Source organism: Pleurodeles waltl, chromosome 1_1 (assembly GCF_031143425.1).
Source record: "Pleurodeles waltl isolate 20211129_DDA chromosome 1_1, aPleWal1.hap1.20221129, whole genome shotgun sequence".
NCBI lineage: Eukaryota > Metazoa > Chordata > Amphibia > Caudata > Salamandridae > Pleurodeles > Pleurodeles waltl.
The window spans coordinates 663,988,825-664,006,092 of NC_090436.1; the positions used below are offsets into that span (position 1 = coordinate 663,988,825).

At 43.6% G+C, this 17,268-nt stretch overlaps 1 protein-coding gene across 1 annotated transcript in view; it reads left to right on the forward strand.

Annotated features, from left to right (window-relative positions):
* The window catches only part of PPIC (peptidylprolyl isomerase C), an 85,273-nt gene that overhangs the window by 51,389 nt on the left and 16,616 nt on the right, over window positions 1-17,268 (forward strand). The window contains exons 2-3 of the mRNA XM_069226918.1: window positions 11,112-11,225; window positions 14,064-14,157. Coding sequence (XP_069083019.1) covers window positions 11,112-11,225; window positions 14,064-14,157 — 208 coding nt within the window. The remainder of the gene's footprint in view (window positions 1-11,111; window positions 11,226-14,063; window positions 14,158-17,268) is intronic.

Sequence of the window (17,268 nt, forward strand, 5' to 3'; positions counted from 1 at the left end):
ACCCCATCAATCACCCAACACTGCACACTTACACACACAACCCCCCACCGTCAACACAACCACTCCATGTCCCCACAAAAGCACCCACATTCACAGAGGAGTTGAGGGTCATGGTGGATGAAATTCTCTGGGTACAGCCGCAACTGTTTGGAGCACAGGTCCAGCAAACGTTGATTGCCAGGAAAATTGAGTTGTGGCAGAGAATAGTCGACCCGGTCAACTCAGTAGGCAACCATCCACGCACAAGGGAGGACATCAGGAAGAGGTGGAACTACCTTAGGGGGAAGGTGCGTTCCATGGCATCACAAAACCAGATCGCTGTGCACAAGAAAGGCAGTGGGCCCCCAGTTACTCCCCCACAATTCAAATCATGAGAGCAGAAGGTCTTGGACATTCTGCATCCCGAGTGCCTAACTGGAATACCTGGGGGACTGGACTTTGATAAGTACCCACAACTTCCATGTCACACAAATGCCAGGTCCTGCATGCTTCCTCACCACCCAAATACTCCCCAATTCACTGTATGTCTCACTACACCTCCCACCTATTCACCTAATGCCCCTCTCCTGCATGCCACATCTCCACCCAGCCCAACTGCCAAAGGCACTGATACCATCAGACAATACCAGCACTACAACTCCCACAATGTACCAGCCCATCTGCGTGAAAACCTGCAATGTGCACATCACATCACATCTCTTGCATGTATGACTATTGTAATAGCTACACCAACTAGATGGTATGACTGAGGACCACTACATGGCAATGACAGCAATGCAACGGCACACCACAATGGCAACCAACGCAAAACACAGCGACAGCTCTGTGACAAATTCAAATGCCCACTAATTCAGATCCCCAACCCTGGAATGGACTCACCATGGTATGCAATGTAAGATGGCAGACTCCATGCACAACATGCACAGGCAGGACATTTATCCTTGCGTACTCAAATACTCTCCTCCCACTGGGACACCATTGTGCAATGTACAGCTATTTCGCGTCACATCTAGCAAGCCTGACTAGTCACTAGGTAACAGTGCTGAACAGTCATGTGAAGTATCAGACAGTACCTGAACCCATCCGCAGTGCCATATGTACCAAACCTGAATGACACTACCCAACATGGAGTATGGTACACATGTCACAGACTACTATGTACCGCCAATAGTATGCTGTGCAGCATCTGTCATTGTCATTGCTGGGAATCATATTAAGCCATTGTATGCATCTGATGAAGAGATTACAAAACACACTTTCAATATTTAACTCTGTCTCTCACTCCATCCACAGGTACCCCTGCCAGTGCCACCATGGAGAGGATACCAGAGACTGCCAGCCCTCCTCAGGATTGAGGCCCCAGTAAAGACAACATGCCTTGATGTCTGCACACTAACAACCTACCTGGCCCATCTGGGATGCCTGGTCAGTCTACCACTCCCTGCCTCAACCTGCCCACATCTATCCCCCAGCCCTGTGGCATCAACATCACATCCAACCCTTCATCCCCAAACCTATGTCCCAAGGACTGTCCAAACTATTATGTGCCCCACAGTACAGGGACCTGAGTCGACCCCTCACACCCCAGACAATGAAGGTCCTTCTAACACTGGGAGTGGGCATATCGTGCCTGGGGCATAGACACGGGCAGGGGGCATGGGAGGGAAGCTGTAGGCCACAAGAAGGGGCCCGAGGGACTCAACTGACCAGGAAACCATCTCCCATGTCCTGGGAGCATGGCAACAATCCCAGGACAGGATGGGCCAGATTATCACCATTTGGGGGGAAAACCAAAGGCTGCAGAGGGAATACCACCAGGAGGTCATGCAGCAGTGGCAGGTCCACAATGCCAACATGGCGTCAATTGCAGTGGTGCTAAAGGACATCAACACCACCCTGTGTGCTTCCTCCACCCACCATCAGGCCCCTTCCGCTAGCAACCTAACATCTGAGACATCTACATCAGCAGCAGCTAGTGGAATGGAGGCCTGCCAGGGGACCCACAAGCCTCAGACACCCCTCCCTCTGCAGCAGAAGAACGCCCTACCAGATGTGGACATCCACCCAAACATCCAGCTGGAGCAGAATGCCAAGACCAACCCCAATGCCAGGAAGTGAACCTCACCTGATTTTTCTCCATTGTGTGCCACTGAGACACCCTTTTGACTGTTGAGAGACATTACTCAATTGTCCAAAGGCACGTGGACACGAACTGTGCAACCAACTGCTGTAGTACCTACTCTGATGATTCCATCTACCACGACCTCACTCATCACCTGTTGGACAAATTATGCACCTTTATTTTGCCTTTAACTATCATGATATGCAAAATAAACACCATGGAACACAGCTACTGTATATATGTCTTTAAGGAACATCGCCAAATGTCATGCTTGCCAGTTGTGTCAGACAGTGTAATGGACAGCAGAGGGAGCCACGCCCAACAGGAGACACAGTACAACAGATATGTCCCAGGACAGATGTCAGAGAGGTAGAAATCCAGGGCCACACAAGAGTGTAGTCAGTATTCCAACCTTCAAACAGACCATGACAGAGTACCATCAGGATGGAAGGCATGGTGCCACACAAACCACATATGCAGTGCTGTGCCCACTATAGTATACCTCCTAAGCAGGGGCCCCTAGATATTACCTACACATCACATGTAACTGATTATTCACACAAATTACTTTACCTGCCAACTGTTATGTACAACCCACATTTCAGTAAAAATCTATCAATGCTAATGACCATGAATGCCACAAGCCATAGATAGCAGAGGCACATATCAAAATACCACAGTCAGTGGGTAGAGTGACATAAGAACAGGAGAATGCAGCTAACAGAGCACAATACTCTGTCCATTTGAAAAGTGAATGTAGGAAACTGCAGTGAGAACACATGTTAGATCTGAAACACTTTAACTGTGCACCTAATAGTCTAACAGTCGGCTTCCACAACTCACACATTAGGATAGGACCACATTACACCCCACTGATGAAACAAGTCAGCAGGACTATTATCACCAATGATTGTGCACATACAAGACTTGAAAAACCACACTTAATATACCTGTATGTCACTGGAAGTACTGATTGATGCGCTCAGTCCTAGAGTCAGCTGCACCTTCCTCCTCTGGCTCCCCATCACTTGCCATTTCAGCATTACCAGCCACTGATCCAGCTGCCTCCCCCTCATCAGCTAGCAATGGTACTTAACGTCTCAGGGCTAGATTGTGGAGCACGCAGCAGGCAACGATGATTTGGCATACCTTTTGGGGCGAGTAGAGGAGGGCACCTCCAGATAGGTCCAGGCACCTGAATATGGCTTTCAGGAGGCCAAATGTCCTTTCGATTCCACGTCTCGTCCTCCTGTGGGCCTCATTGAAGCAGAGTTCACCTTCCGTGGCAGGGTACCTCACTGGTGTCAACAGCCAAGGAAGGTTAGGATAGCCAGAGTCACGTGTGTGCACAAATGTAGGATCAGTGAAATAACAGGTACAGTGACTGGACACGATGTGATGACAGGTGCCATAATAGTGAAACACCTTATTATGCATACATACTAAGGGGGCAGGCCTTCTTTGTGTGTAGTCGTGCCATCATGTGTGGGACATTCCTGTTCCTCAAAATGTAGGAGTCATGCACAGATCCTGGAAACCTGCATGTGACTTGTGATATGTACTGGTCTGCCAGACACACCACCTGAACATTTATGGGGTGATAGTTCTTTCTGTTCCTATACACCTGTTCACTGGCACTAGGAGGGACCAGGGCAACTTGGGTGCCATCAGTGGCTCCTACCACATGACGAATGTGTCCCATATCATAAAAGTACAGGCCAAGTCCACACGTTGTGGGAACCTGATGTAGCTGTCCAGGTGCTTTAACAAAGCATACAGTACATCCTTCAACACCATACGGAACATGTGCTGAGAAATCCCTGCTGTTAAGCCCACTGTATTCCTAAAGGAGCCTGTGGCAAAACGTGTAGCACTGACAAGACTTGTACTGTGAGAGGGATGCAATAGGGATTGTGTATGGCTGGCAACAGATCTGGCTCCAACTGTGTACATAGATCCATGATGGTCTGACTGGGGCCACTAGCAATGACCGCCGGTGGTGACGGTCCTGTATGTGGTGGCCATGACCACCATTTTCTGCAGACTTGCCTGACATTAACGCCTGACATTGTTGGTAGCAAGACCTCCACGACCTGAGCTGTTGCCTACTGCCTCTGGGAGCCATCATGCCACATCCTGCAGGTGATAAGGCTCTGCCCTCATGCCAGAGAAACTGGTGGAGGAGGTCTTACCCCTGTATGAACAGCTATATAGGGCACCAGAGGAACAGGTGAGTCCTATGCCATAGTCATGTGTGATAGGGCTTGCGTGTTACGTTGATTCGGGCAGGTGCACTGGTGAGGGAGTATATGATTGCAGAGGACATAAAGTGAAGGTGTGTGAGCAGAGAGGATGGGTATGTGTGGGCACTTCCAGTGACATGTTTTGTCCACTCCTGTTGGTATGGTGCCAGTGTACATGACTTTCTCCTTATGTCTGTGTCATCCATGCAGGTGAACGCCGATCAGAAGAAGAGGATCTGGCGTGCTATCGCTAAGCAAGTGCAGACCCTGAGGGTCCACTGCCGGCAGACCACCCATTGTCTCAAGTGGTGGGAGGACCTGAGATGCTGGGCCCAGAAGACCACAGAGCCCCAGCTGGGTATGTCCTCCCAACGAGGAAGGGGTGCCCGTCAGACCATGACCCCCCTAATGGCCCACATTTTGGCAGTGGCCTACCCTGAGGTGGATGGGCTTTTGAGGGCAGCACAACAGCCACAAGGGAGTGAGTACTGACTGTATCCTGGTAATTGGCTCTGGTTGTATGATGTGTGCTGCCTCACTGTAGCTTCAATGTAGTAAGTGCAACATGTATGTAGACTAGTGGACATGGGTAGTTCCCACCAGTCCTGAGTATTAGTTGTAAATGTGGCTTCATGGTTTGCTATCAGTGGATTAACATCTCCTGTATCAAGACATCTCCATGCCTGCATATGGAGATGGTAAAATGATAATGCCACATGTGTGACTCCATCCTGCCTTTTCCATGGATGTGAGCTTGTGTTTCACCCTAGCCATTGTGTATGACCTGGTCCATCCATCTGCATGTGAGCCTTAGTGGCCCTAAGGTGTCTGTCCACTCGCATCTGTATTGATCACCTGTATTTCCAACTGGGTGACTCTCAATTTTTAATACAGGGACCATAGACATGTAGTACTGGTACAGGTATAGACTCCATGTGAGGCAGTCATTTCATTTACACCACAGATATGGCCGGTATAGGCTTGATAGTTGTATCCCCATTGTCTCTTCATCTTCTAAATATGGGGTATGTGAAGGTAGCAAAAGTAGGACAAATAGATTGTGGTGTCTGATTTGGTATAAATGGACTTATCATGCATTTCAATGTGTTTGGCATTTTTGGATATGACCCTGAACCCAATGGGATTGTACTAGAGGTGGTAAGTGCCTAGGCAGACCTCACCTTTGACAATATGTAATGTATTTGTCATGTATGCCAATTTCCTACCAATTACAGTACAACATTGCTTAGTTGCAGCCTACATTATGTCTCAATGGTTACTTGGGGCCACATCTCATGGAGTGGGACAAAGACTGCTGCCTTTGGCCTAGCTGGTGTGTATGATTTGGACAGTATTAGGTTTTGTATAACTTATGAGATGTTGTTGTAATTCTTTTGTTGTTTCATCATTCCTGAAACTGCCTTATGAAGTAGTGGGATCTGTTGTCAGTGCAATGGCAGTCATGTAGGTCCATGTGTGCATAATGCATACATATCATTTCCGTCTGACATTTGTTGTCTGGACTTAGGTACAGGAATACCATCCAGGGACTGGGAACTCAAGACCAGCAGAGTAATGTGTTTCTGGAGAGCATTCACGGTGGACTGGCTGGCCTACAGAGATCCTTTCAGGCTCTGGCCTCCACACTGATGGCAGCAAGTCACCCTTCATCTTCCGTCCCCCCTCCACCTACCTTTTCCCCAATCTGAAACCCCTCTTTCCAAACCCAGCCAAAGCACACAGACAGACAAGCATGCACCCACCTCAACATCCAAGGCAACTGCTAATGGACACAAGCACCACCACTGGCATGCACATAAAACAACACCCACCTGCAGACACACCAACATCCACTACCTGCACAGACTACCCCACCACCCCCATCTTCACAGACACTACACCGGTCACACCTGCAGACACGACACAAACATTCACTGATTCAGCCAATACACCTATCTTATCCACAGTCAGTACAATAGCAGACCCTCAGACATCCACCCCACTCACCACATCTGCAGACACCACAGCAATTGACACACCCACATGCAGCACATCGTCCATACCTGCAGACACCACCCCAACAGACAGTCACTGATCCAGCATGGCATCTCCCAACACCTCCTCCCTCCCTCCTCCCAAGACACATAAACACCCACACTCACCCACCCAAAAGACACCTAGCATCCACAAACATTCCTAGCACACACCTGCACCCAAGACACCTCCTACAACCACTCCATCTACCTCCACTCATAAACCCTTTTGCCATGACCGCCCCGTGTGTCTCAAAAAGGTGTTGCTTTCTGAGTTTTCCCTCTTACATATTCCTCTCCCACCCTGTGATACCCCCAGTCTGTGCCCCTCTCCAAGTCCTCCCCTGTGCCCCTCTGCTAGTGCCCATGCTCCTCCCCCTGCCAAGAAGTCAACCCCTCCCAATAGTTCCCAGCCCTCCCCTAAAACTCAATCGTAAGCCCCCCTCCGAAGCTCAATGACCCCCCTCCTAAGCCCAAATCCTCCCCTCCACCCCCCTTTAATCCTTGATGCCCCTACCCCGTAGGGGTCATATAGCATATAGGGGCACAGATAAGTGCCATTTGTGTATTGTGCACATTGCTGTTTGGACTGGCCTATGGCCTTTTATCTTGCACAAAGTTATTTATTTATTGGCATATTTAACTTTTCTAATATATCTGGGCCAACCAGTTGTTGGTTTCATGGTCACATATTTGTCCTGCCTTTCTTTCCACATGGTTGTTTTGGTCTTGCCTGCTTTGGTTTGTGTGTGAGAGACTTGTGTGTTTGTTGTGCTAGCAGTTTTGTCTGGGCAGGATGTATGGGTGTGGCCCTGGCATCTGTCCCGCAGTAATGGCTGTGTATTGTGTGTCAGACATACTTGTGTTTGGAACATGCATGTACATTGATATTGTGTGTATTGCTTGTGTTGACAAGTGTTATTCATAGTGTTGTGTGCCCTCATGTGGTTGTACTGTGTGTGTGGTGAATGGTATATCAAAAGTGTTGGGTGGTGTGTTTGCGTGATATGACGTATGCTTCATTGTATGGCTGTGTGATTGTATTGGTTGTCAGGTGTTACGTGTTGTATGTATGTAGTGTCAGGTTGAGGTGTTTATTGCGATTGCTTGCTGAAGCATTTGAGGTGTTGTGTAGTTGTGTGATTTGGTGGTGTTGTGTAATGTTGTGTTCGACTGTGCAGGTGCTGTGTGTCTGTGGGTTGGTATGTTTTGGGAGTGTGTGTTGGGCGTGGAGTGTGTAGTATGTGTGTGCGTATGTGTATGTGGCTGTATGTGAATGTGCATATCAGTGTGGGGGTACGTGTGGGTCACCCTCGCCACCCGTACCGGATGTGTATAGTATGTGTGCACACGTACTTTCACAAATTACAACAGTGGCAGGTAAGTGTGTGTACTTAACGTTTATGTCATCGTCATAGGTTCGGGAGTCATTGGGCAAGCAGGAAGAGCATGAAGATGTGTAGTTTTGGTTCCATGGCGGCTCCAGTCGAGTATGGGTTCCTGAAGGTGAGTGTCTCCTTTTATGCTGTTGGTTTCCACCAGGGTTTCCATGGTGGTGCGACTGCGGCATAATCCTTGGCGGTGTGCAGCTTTGTAGTCTGTCCTGTGGGAACATGCTTTTCGCCATCCATGGTGAGCTGAATGCACTGGTGACGCCGGCAGTGGACTGGCTGTATTCAGTTGTGAATACCACCATGGTCATAATTTGGTGGTCTTCTCCGCCAGCCTGTTGGTGGTACGACCGCTGCTATCAACATGGCGGTCCTGTGACCGCCAAACTCATAATGACCCCCTAAATGTGTTTTTCTTTTCATGTATTAAAATAAGTAAAATATTGCAATAAAGGTGTAAAATATTTTAAACTAAAAATACATGTGTTTTAAGACGTCTTAAATTGCAGTAATGATTAATAGTTGTTTATGAAAAACGGAATGAAGTCCAGCAAACATTTGAGAGTGTATAAATTCAGGGAGGCAGATTTACTATTCTTATTTATTTCCACAAGCATAGGGGAATATGCATATATTCAGGGAGGCTTTACTGTTTTACTTTCAATGCCACAAATATTGGGGAATAGTGCATAAGTTCAGGGGAGGCTAAATTACTATTGTAACAAATTCCTCAAACATTTGGGAATGTGCATAAATTCATTGGGTTTTAATTTACTATTCTAACAGTGGACCGAACATTATGGAAAGTGCAGAAATTTAGGGAGGCAGATTTACTATACAATTAAGGGGCTGTGAGGTTTACTATTCTAACTCCAGTCCAACAAACACTAAAGAAAAGACATAAACTAAAGGGGCTAGCTTAGTATTGTAACTCCATTACCACACCATTGTTGAAAGTGATTGAAACTTAGGGATCAAATGTAGTTATCTAAATCCAGTCCCTCAAACAAATTAAAATATAAATAAATCTTGGGGAGTCACTTACTATTTTATTTTGAGGCATAATTCTTAAATTGCAATAAATAATGAATAACACTACACTACAGCCAATAAACACAAAGTTGGCATGATAAGTATTCAAAAATATCACCTGCACACATACAATTGGCGCACCCAAATTTAAAAAAGTTAAAAGTACATGTTTTTAAAATGTTTTACATAATACCCCACAAAACCCAATATAGCCCATGAACCTGTAAATCATTTACTATAATAATATTAGCTTATTTAAAAATTAAATTTAAAGGATGTGAATCCCAGCTTTTACAGTACAACCTCCTCTCCCCCCCCAGAATTTAAAATGTATTGCATAGTATAATAATTACCATACACCGAAAGAGGAACCCCCTCAAAAAGTAAATAAAAAATGAACTATAATAACTAACACTACTCTCTCAATCCCCTAATATAACTCATTACCCATAAAGCATGAATTAAACTTAGACCAAAACTTGCTCTCCTCAGAAACAGAAAGCCTTATTTTACTATTAACCCCTCCAAAAATAAAACGATCAAATTAAAACACAACATACCCAAAACCCAAATATAACCCACAGCATCTTAAAAATAGATAACATTACTACAAAAAATACTGAATCAAATCAAAATTAAAATCAAAGTACATATGGCACATAATTATAACATACATATATATGTACACACACATATATATCATTATTATATATATACGTACATATATATTCGGAGATTAGTGCACAAACTATATTCACAACAAAAATATATTTGTATATAATAGTTTAGGAAATAATATTGTTTATCAAAGTATGCTTACCCATAATACTGTGACTCAACATTTTTGTCATCATAATATTTTGATCACAATTGTATTGCACCACGATACTAAAAACTTTATATTCTGGCACCATATCTTTGGGTCCACGGTAGTGGGTCCATGGAAGTGGGGCTAACCATGAACCCACACATTTTCAGGTTTTTTCCCGCAAGGTCTCAAGCACACAATCACTCACACGTAAGCAGAACACACTTATTGCACGATGCAGATCGTGGGCATACTTGAATTTGTCCAGAGCAGAATATGTAATATGAGAGCAGTGGACACCCGGCTGCATAACTTACAGGTGGGGCTAGGGTCACTGGAGCATGTCAGCAAAGAAAGGAAATATTCGCAAAAATCAAGAATACTTCTATGTTGAGAATAATATTAGAAGATATTAAGAAATGAATGCACCATAGTAACTATATATCTAATCAGGTCGCAAGAGTTTTAAAGTACAGTTACTTTAAGACATTTCCCTAAATTACCATGTTCGCATTTAAATAAAAAACCTCATCCGCCTCATCACCTCATCCTTGCATGTTTCAGAATATCTGGGAAACATCTTATTGCAAGAGACGTTATATTCTCGAATTTCCCAACACTTCCAAAAGAAAGTTAATAATTTTCTTTTTTTCTGACATACAAGCATGAGTGACGCTTGAGCTCATTTATACATATGAATCTCTGGGAGATATCGTGTACTTTCAAAAAACAGGACACATCAAGGGAGTTAAACTAGTCTAATTAATGTTAGTCCTCAGCACAAGCAGAAGCTCTTAATTTCAAAATACAAACAGAGGATGAAGTAAAGAGTTAATGTCTCGTGAAAGTGGGATATGGGTAAGTATTGATCTGTGGGTGCATTCAGCACAAGGGTGGCTGCACAATTGCTTTGTTTGTGCCCTGCTTCATGGGGTAGCTTCCGGAGGTTGTGGGTGGGGCGTTGGATGCCACCCAGGAGTGATATGGGGGGATTGGGCAGGGAAGAATGCCAAGTAATTTGTGAAGGACCTAACCATGGAGTGGGAATTGAACAGTGAATATTAAAAATGCTACATAAGCCTGCTGTATTGACTTGGTGGGTGAGGATGTGAAAAATATTTATTTCTGTGTATTCAAATTGTGTTTTGCAACCTCGCAAATGGTTCAATATTCTTGATTTTGTTTTTGTATCAGAATAAAGTTAATATAGTGCTTATCGGGGAGTTTGACAAGCACTTTACCACACCAAGCTCCCTGTAATGACTTCGTTTCCTTAAATACAGAAAACTATCTGTAGTTCTGATTTCTCTCTGTTTAGATGTCTGCGTTCTTCATAATCAACAATTCTGCATTTATTTTAGGGGCTTTTGGAAAGCTTTTGACTACCTTTCTGCATTAGGGGAAATATTTGCAAAGATAATATTTATGCATTCTTCTTTTAAACTTCCTTTTCTACCATTGCGCTTTTTTATCTGTTTACAGGTGTTTTTTGACATTAACATAGGAGACAAAGAAATTGGCAGAATCGTAATCGGTTTGTTTGGAAAAGTTGTACCGAAAACGGTAGAGAACTTCCTTGCACTGGCGACTGGAGAGGTAAGCTTTATCTGTATCACCTGCAAAGTATTAAAACCACATTTTACTGGAACAAATGCAGATTTCTTCTAAGGTGGAGACACCGCACGCTGATATTATGTCTGTTATATGTTCTCTGAGTCTTTGATCTTATGCATTTCATTGCCTCATCTCTTTTTCTTGGTGCTGCCACTGCTCCTCTTCAAATCTGTGTCGATCCACATCTTGTTCTAGCTCCAGTCTCTCAGCGATTCCTTCCCCAGTTTCTTGAAAGGTTCCTCTTCCTAGATCACGTACTTAATGTTGTTGTGGAATTCTCTCATTCGTCTTGTGTATGGCTTCCGTCTTTTTCATGGGTGCTTGGAGAAAACCAGTCTATATCCTGTAACTACGGATTCATGTATCTTTACACTTATAAAAAACATATATCTTTACAATTGCCACAGAGCCAGTAAATACATTTTAAGTACTATGATTCCTTTGAAAAATCAATATGTTGCTTGTAGTGGAATTAACAAGTATCTTTGAGTACAATACGAGACAACAAAAGTTGTCAGTGTATTATACAAGTCAGTGATTTCAGAGGAATTGCCTTCATATGCCCATATGCGACATGGTCGACTTGAAGCTCTCTTATGAGTATCAAGTCCAAAATATGCCCTTTCAATTGATTGGCAAAGGGAGAGGCTTGTTTGAATGGCCTTCAAAGGTGCTCAACAACCCTAGTGGAATCTTGTCCTGTTGATCGCCATACTATGAATTAAAACTGTCCATATTTATTCATTTAAAATATAGCAACGTTAACGGACTGCAGAGTTCTAAAAGAACATTTTTAAAATGCAATGCCTGGTTGGGAGGTCGGTAAATGAGTACAAATACCACCAACTCAAAGACTGAAACTCAATCCTGATCATATTTTCTAATAGTTTATAGACCCACATACCTAAAATAGAGTTTATTTTGTTTTTGCTAAAACTGATACCGAGTCCACCGTCCTGCCACATTGGCTTATCTATCCCTCTCAGAGCCTCACAGTCAGGATTGGAAAATAAGTGATCTAGCGCAGAGCCTTTATCGGGCATATTTGTATAACAGAAACACAACTAGAGCACTGATTAACATCATGTCATAATCCTCAATGGTGAGCGTTGAACTTGAGCCTGCATTAATTAGTGCAGGCTTCTACTTGTCTGGTCATTGTCTTCTTTCAGGGAACAGACTCTGGCCAGTAGGTTAGACACTGACAACTCCTCCCAGGTCATTAGTGCATCATAATTATACTTTTAAGGGCACCACTGACGCTCTGAAAGTCTAGAAACTATAGAAAGGAGTGCCTTAAAGTTATCACAGTCCAAAAGGCTACCAATTTCAGTTTCAGTTGAGGGATTAGATCACCACTACACTCATTAATAGTGACAGTACTATTCTCTACCATTTGCCTAATTTAATATCTACTCCACCATTACTAACAGACAAGAAAGCACTGACAACAGTAACTTCAGAACTATTGACTAAATAATGATACTGCCAGCTTTAGATGTGTCTCTCATCCTAGCATAAAAAATGGGACAGTGCACCAGGAAACCGTAATTGATGTGGTTATTTCCACAACACTGCATGCACTACAGCAGACATGTATCAGAATGTTAATATCTTACATTGAACTTGATGACAGGAGACATGTAGAAAAAAAGATAATGAACTCAATCCTTAACATAACTAGAGACGTTTTGGAAACTAACTGCCTCATTACGATTTTGGTGGTCCTAAAAGCGACTGCCAAAGCTGTGGGGAGGATGCCACCATCATACCAGTGGTGCCCCCTCCCACCCCCCAAGCGTATTACAATGTTCCCCCCTTTAAGGGAGCCGAGGCCAATATCCTAGCACTGCAGACAGTGCGAATTTCCGACGGTGCTGGGCAGGAGGGGGCCCCCTCAGAGGCCCCACCATGGCTCCCGGCACTGGCTTTCCACCAGCCTCTTCATGGCGGGGTCCCCACCATGAAAAGGCTGGCAAAAAGTGGGGTTGTAATCAGCCAGGCAGTGCAGAGTTCAGCACCGACTTGGCTGGTTACAACTCTGACTGCCGTCACCACATCGGGAACCATGTTCCCGGCAGGGATCGCGGTCCCCTGGTGGGTCAGGCCACCAGGGTCATAAAGTGGCACTCAGGCCGCCACAGTTACAGCAGTCCGACTATCACCGCAAGTCTGGTGGTCCTTAGACTGCCAGACTCGTAATGACCACCTAAATCTGGCTGTTTTTAATCTAAGATGCAACAAAAGATTCAGGGGTCAGAACCTGCCTGTTAATCTGCCTGATCTTAGATGAGGCATAGTCCGGTACCTCTTAATACTCCAGTAGAGTCAAACTTTACAGGAAAACCAGGTAAATGCTAACTTATGAGAAAAATAGTTCAACAAATCGCCGTATGAATTTGTTTAAATATTTTTAAAAGTGTTTTCAAATAGAGCCACTGAGGTTTCAAATAGTGATAGCCCAAAATATCAAACAAATAAGGCCCAGAACCTGTGTTTTATAGGGATCACAGCACAGAAAAGGTTGTGTCTAATTACGTGATCAGACAGGTATGTACACTTTGTGCTCTAATACAGATGTGCTCAACAATGGCCAGATCCAAAACAGATATACAGAATTGATGTCTGACTATATAAATGATTTGCAGTTAGATTATTTGCAGAATTGATCCTAGGATGATCTCTTGACATCCTGGCACGGATCTAGTACTAATAGACCCATGTTGGGCATTCCTGAAGTATGAAATGACATATGCTGCCTTACAATATGGCTCACAAATGCTCCACATTCAAAAGCAAAATATATTTGCATCTTTTCAGAAAGGATATGGCTACAAGGGATCCAAATTTCACAGAGTGATCAAAGATTTTATGATTCAAGGAGGAGACTATGAAGCTGGAGATGGAACTGGAGGTAAATTATTTCTACTGTTTTGCAGTTTTTATTGTCGGATTGCCTTCTGCATCCTTTACAGTCTTAATTTCTTCTTGAGCACATCTCAGAGCTTTTTGGCATCGGCAAGACAGGCAGTGAAAAGTTATTTGTGAGTTAGATATCAGAAGGCCCTTCTGTTCTACTTATAGGTACTTCAGATCAGAGTTTTGCTTTCTGGAAGGTAATGCAGGTGGCTTTAAGGGTGAACCTCTTAGTTATAGGAAATCATTGAAGCCTTGTAGCAACAGCTAATATAGACTTGTGTTGGTTCAATGTGAGTCCTACATTTAAGGTGCTCTGGATAAATTGAATTTCATAGTTTAGGGAGGTAATATTACTGCATTTAGTACAGTTGTCTGTGTCATGATGGAGGAGAGGAACAACACCATAAGAGTTAAAAACATAACTGTAATTTCCCTGTAAAGTGGGAAATAGTGAAGATTCACTATTTAAAATCCAAATAACAGATGGAACTTGAGCATTTAGTGTGCCCAATGAATGGGGCCAGAATTGAGGTATGGCTAGAGGATGGACTTTCCAGAATCACAGTTGAGTTATTTGTCTCATCCTAAGCAAGGGAGATATTGTTGCCTTATTCAATTTTGCTGGGCCAATCCTGGCATGAGGTTATTGATCAAGACATGTTGGAGACCACATCTTTTAGAAAGTATTTATTTTGGCTGGGATTCTAGAAAGGAACTAGTGAGAGGCAATTAGTGACATCACATATATTAAGAATAACACATCTAGAAAGGTAGTGAAAGGCACAAAAGGTGCAAACGTTTCTTGCAAACAAAGAATATAAGACTTGCTGTTTTCGAGTCCACTGCTAGCAGGTCAGAAAGCCAAACAAATTGAAAGAGAAAAGGGGCAATAAATTCAACACCATCACATTGTATATAACCCAGCTAATTTTACACTTGTCAAGAAGAGAAACACAATCCATCACAGGATATTTGGTGTATTGACAGTGGATCAAATACACTGATTTTAGCCAGAGAGCCTTGTAGAGTTCAGAAAAAGGGCATACATTTATTCTGGATGCCCTTAAGGTGAAAAGAGTTATTTAGTGTTAGGATAAAAATGAGCTTCAAAAGATTAGGTGCAGTAGTAATCCTTGTCAAGTAAGTTTCTTGTACACCTTGTGTGATGTTCAATTAAGTTTCTTCAACTTGGGAAGATATTCCTCCCTCCACCAGCGTTCTGCTTTTTCCCATTATTTCGCCAAGCATACAGATATTACTGTAGGTATTTAAATATTGCACTAAAGCACATGTTGAAAGACAATGTTGTATGTTAAGGACTAAAATGCGTTTTTAAGAGAGTGATTCTTTAATCTCCATTCATTAAAGTGTAGTTTGAATATTGTTTACAGTCAAACTAGTTAAAAATGGATTAGGAAGGACTTTAACAGTGACACAAATAAAGTAACTGATCATTTATTATGCATAACCCATGTTTGTGGATAGTGTTCATGCTGCCTAAATGTGGCTTCAGAGCACTTTTAATGGAGAGAGAAATGGCTATCAACCATAGACTGAAAACCTAGCTGCAAAAAAGTAAGGAGGTAGGCTGCTGGGGTACAGTCCATTTGTCTGTTGTAACTGCCATTTTTCAGGCCTGCCCAGTATTTTGCAGTCTGATTGGAGTCAGTGGTGATTTTGATTTTGATTGTAGAGAGCCATGTACATATAGGCATCGACCCTACGTGGTGACAGTTTAATGAGTACTGTCGGTCAACATTAAATTAAAAGCAGTTTGGAAGCAGTACATGGAAAAGTTGCCAAAGGTAAAGTATGATGAGTCATGGAAATCAATCTACTCAGTGCTGTAAAGAGTCAGGGCTAGTCAATGGCAATCAATAACAATAAAACAAGTAGTGCACTTCTGTTGGTCAGGGACATAACTCAGTCCACAAGTTGGTAAGAGCAGAAACCTTGCAGGAATGGCAACATGCACCACTGACAGATTGGTTACTTTGTCCAAGGTGTCTCATCATTGGTACTCATTCCATATGTAAGGGAAGCCTCGTCAAGCAAGGCAGTATAGTGTTTAGCATTATACCACTTATGCTTCAAGAAAGAGGGGGAATGAAAGCAGGCCTACTGCTGTCTCTTTCCTTATCGCTGTATATCTATGTGAAAGAGAAGAAAAGGGAGTTCAGCGATTGATATGTCATCAGTGTAGACAGGTACTTCCTAGTAATCAGTACATAAAAACCTCTCAGGGAGATGTTTGGTATTTGATCTTTATTGCATCACCTGCCCATATTAAAACCAAATGTACAGTGGTAGGCCTAGTACCCTGAGAGTTAAGTGGGGTGGAGTGCATTTGGCCCACTCTGCAGCGCCATAGTAAGAAGGATCTCAGGACAGCAATAGTAAACAACCCCAAATTGGGGCCCAGTAATCTCTACATGCCCTGTGGCCCTTTGCCCCAGAAATGTTCTAACATTTGGTGGCAGTGGTGTAGAATAATAAGTTGGAAAAGAACAATAAGCTGAGCTTGAACACATCATTACCTGTACGTATGAATGGTTGATACCAGGTTTGTGGAAGTGGGGCTTGATACCCTGTCTTAGATCAGTTAAGGAACCTGTGCTTGGAAAGAGGGTAGAAGGCTTCCAAAATCAAGGATAGGGAAGTGCTTGTGAGTTTTGTCTGGGTCCAGGTTGATAAACTGGGTGGTAAGCAAGAAGTGGTGATGGACTCTTGGTAAGGTACCATGCTTGGAACCCTGGCTCACCCAACCCCTTAGGGCAGGTTTTCCTCTGATACAGTGTGATTGTTTCTTAAATTAGCTTTCTCTGGTTTCCCTAAAATAGCCTCCAACCATGATTTCCAGAGTACAACTGACACCAACTCCGGGAGCTATTGTCTTGGGAAAAGTCAGACTAGCAGAGGAACTATGGGTGAAGACAATAAGAAGGTCAGGTAATTTAAGAAGGAGAAGCTGAGGTTGGCTCTCCAGAGCAGAAGAGACAGGAGGCATGGGGCTGAGAGGAAAAGAAAAGAGAGGTGAGCGATAAAGGCAGAAAAAAGAAAAGGGCAGATAATTTGAGGGACACAGAGGAGGGCCTTAGAAAAGAAG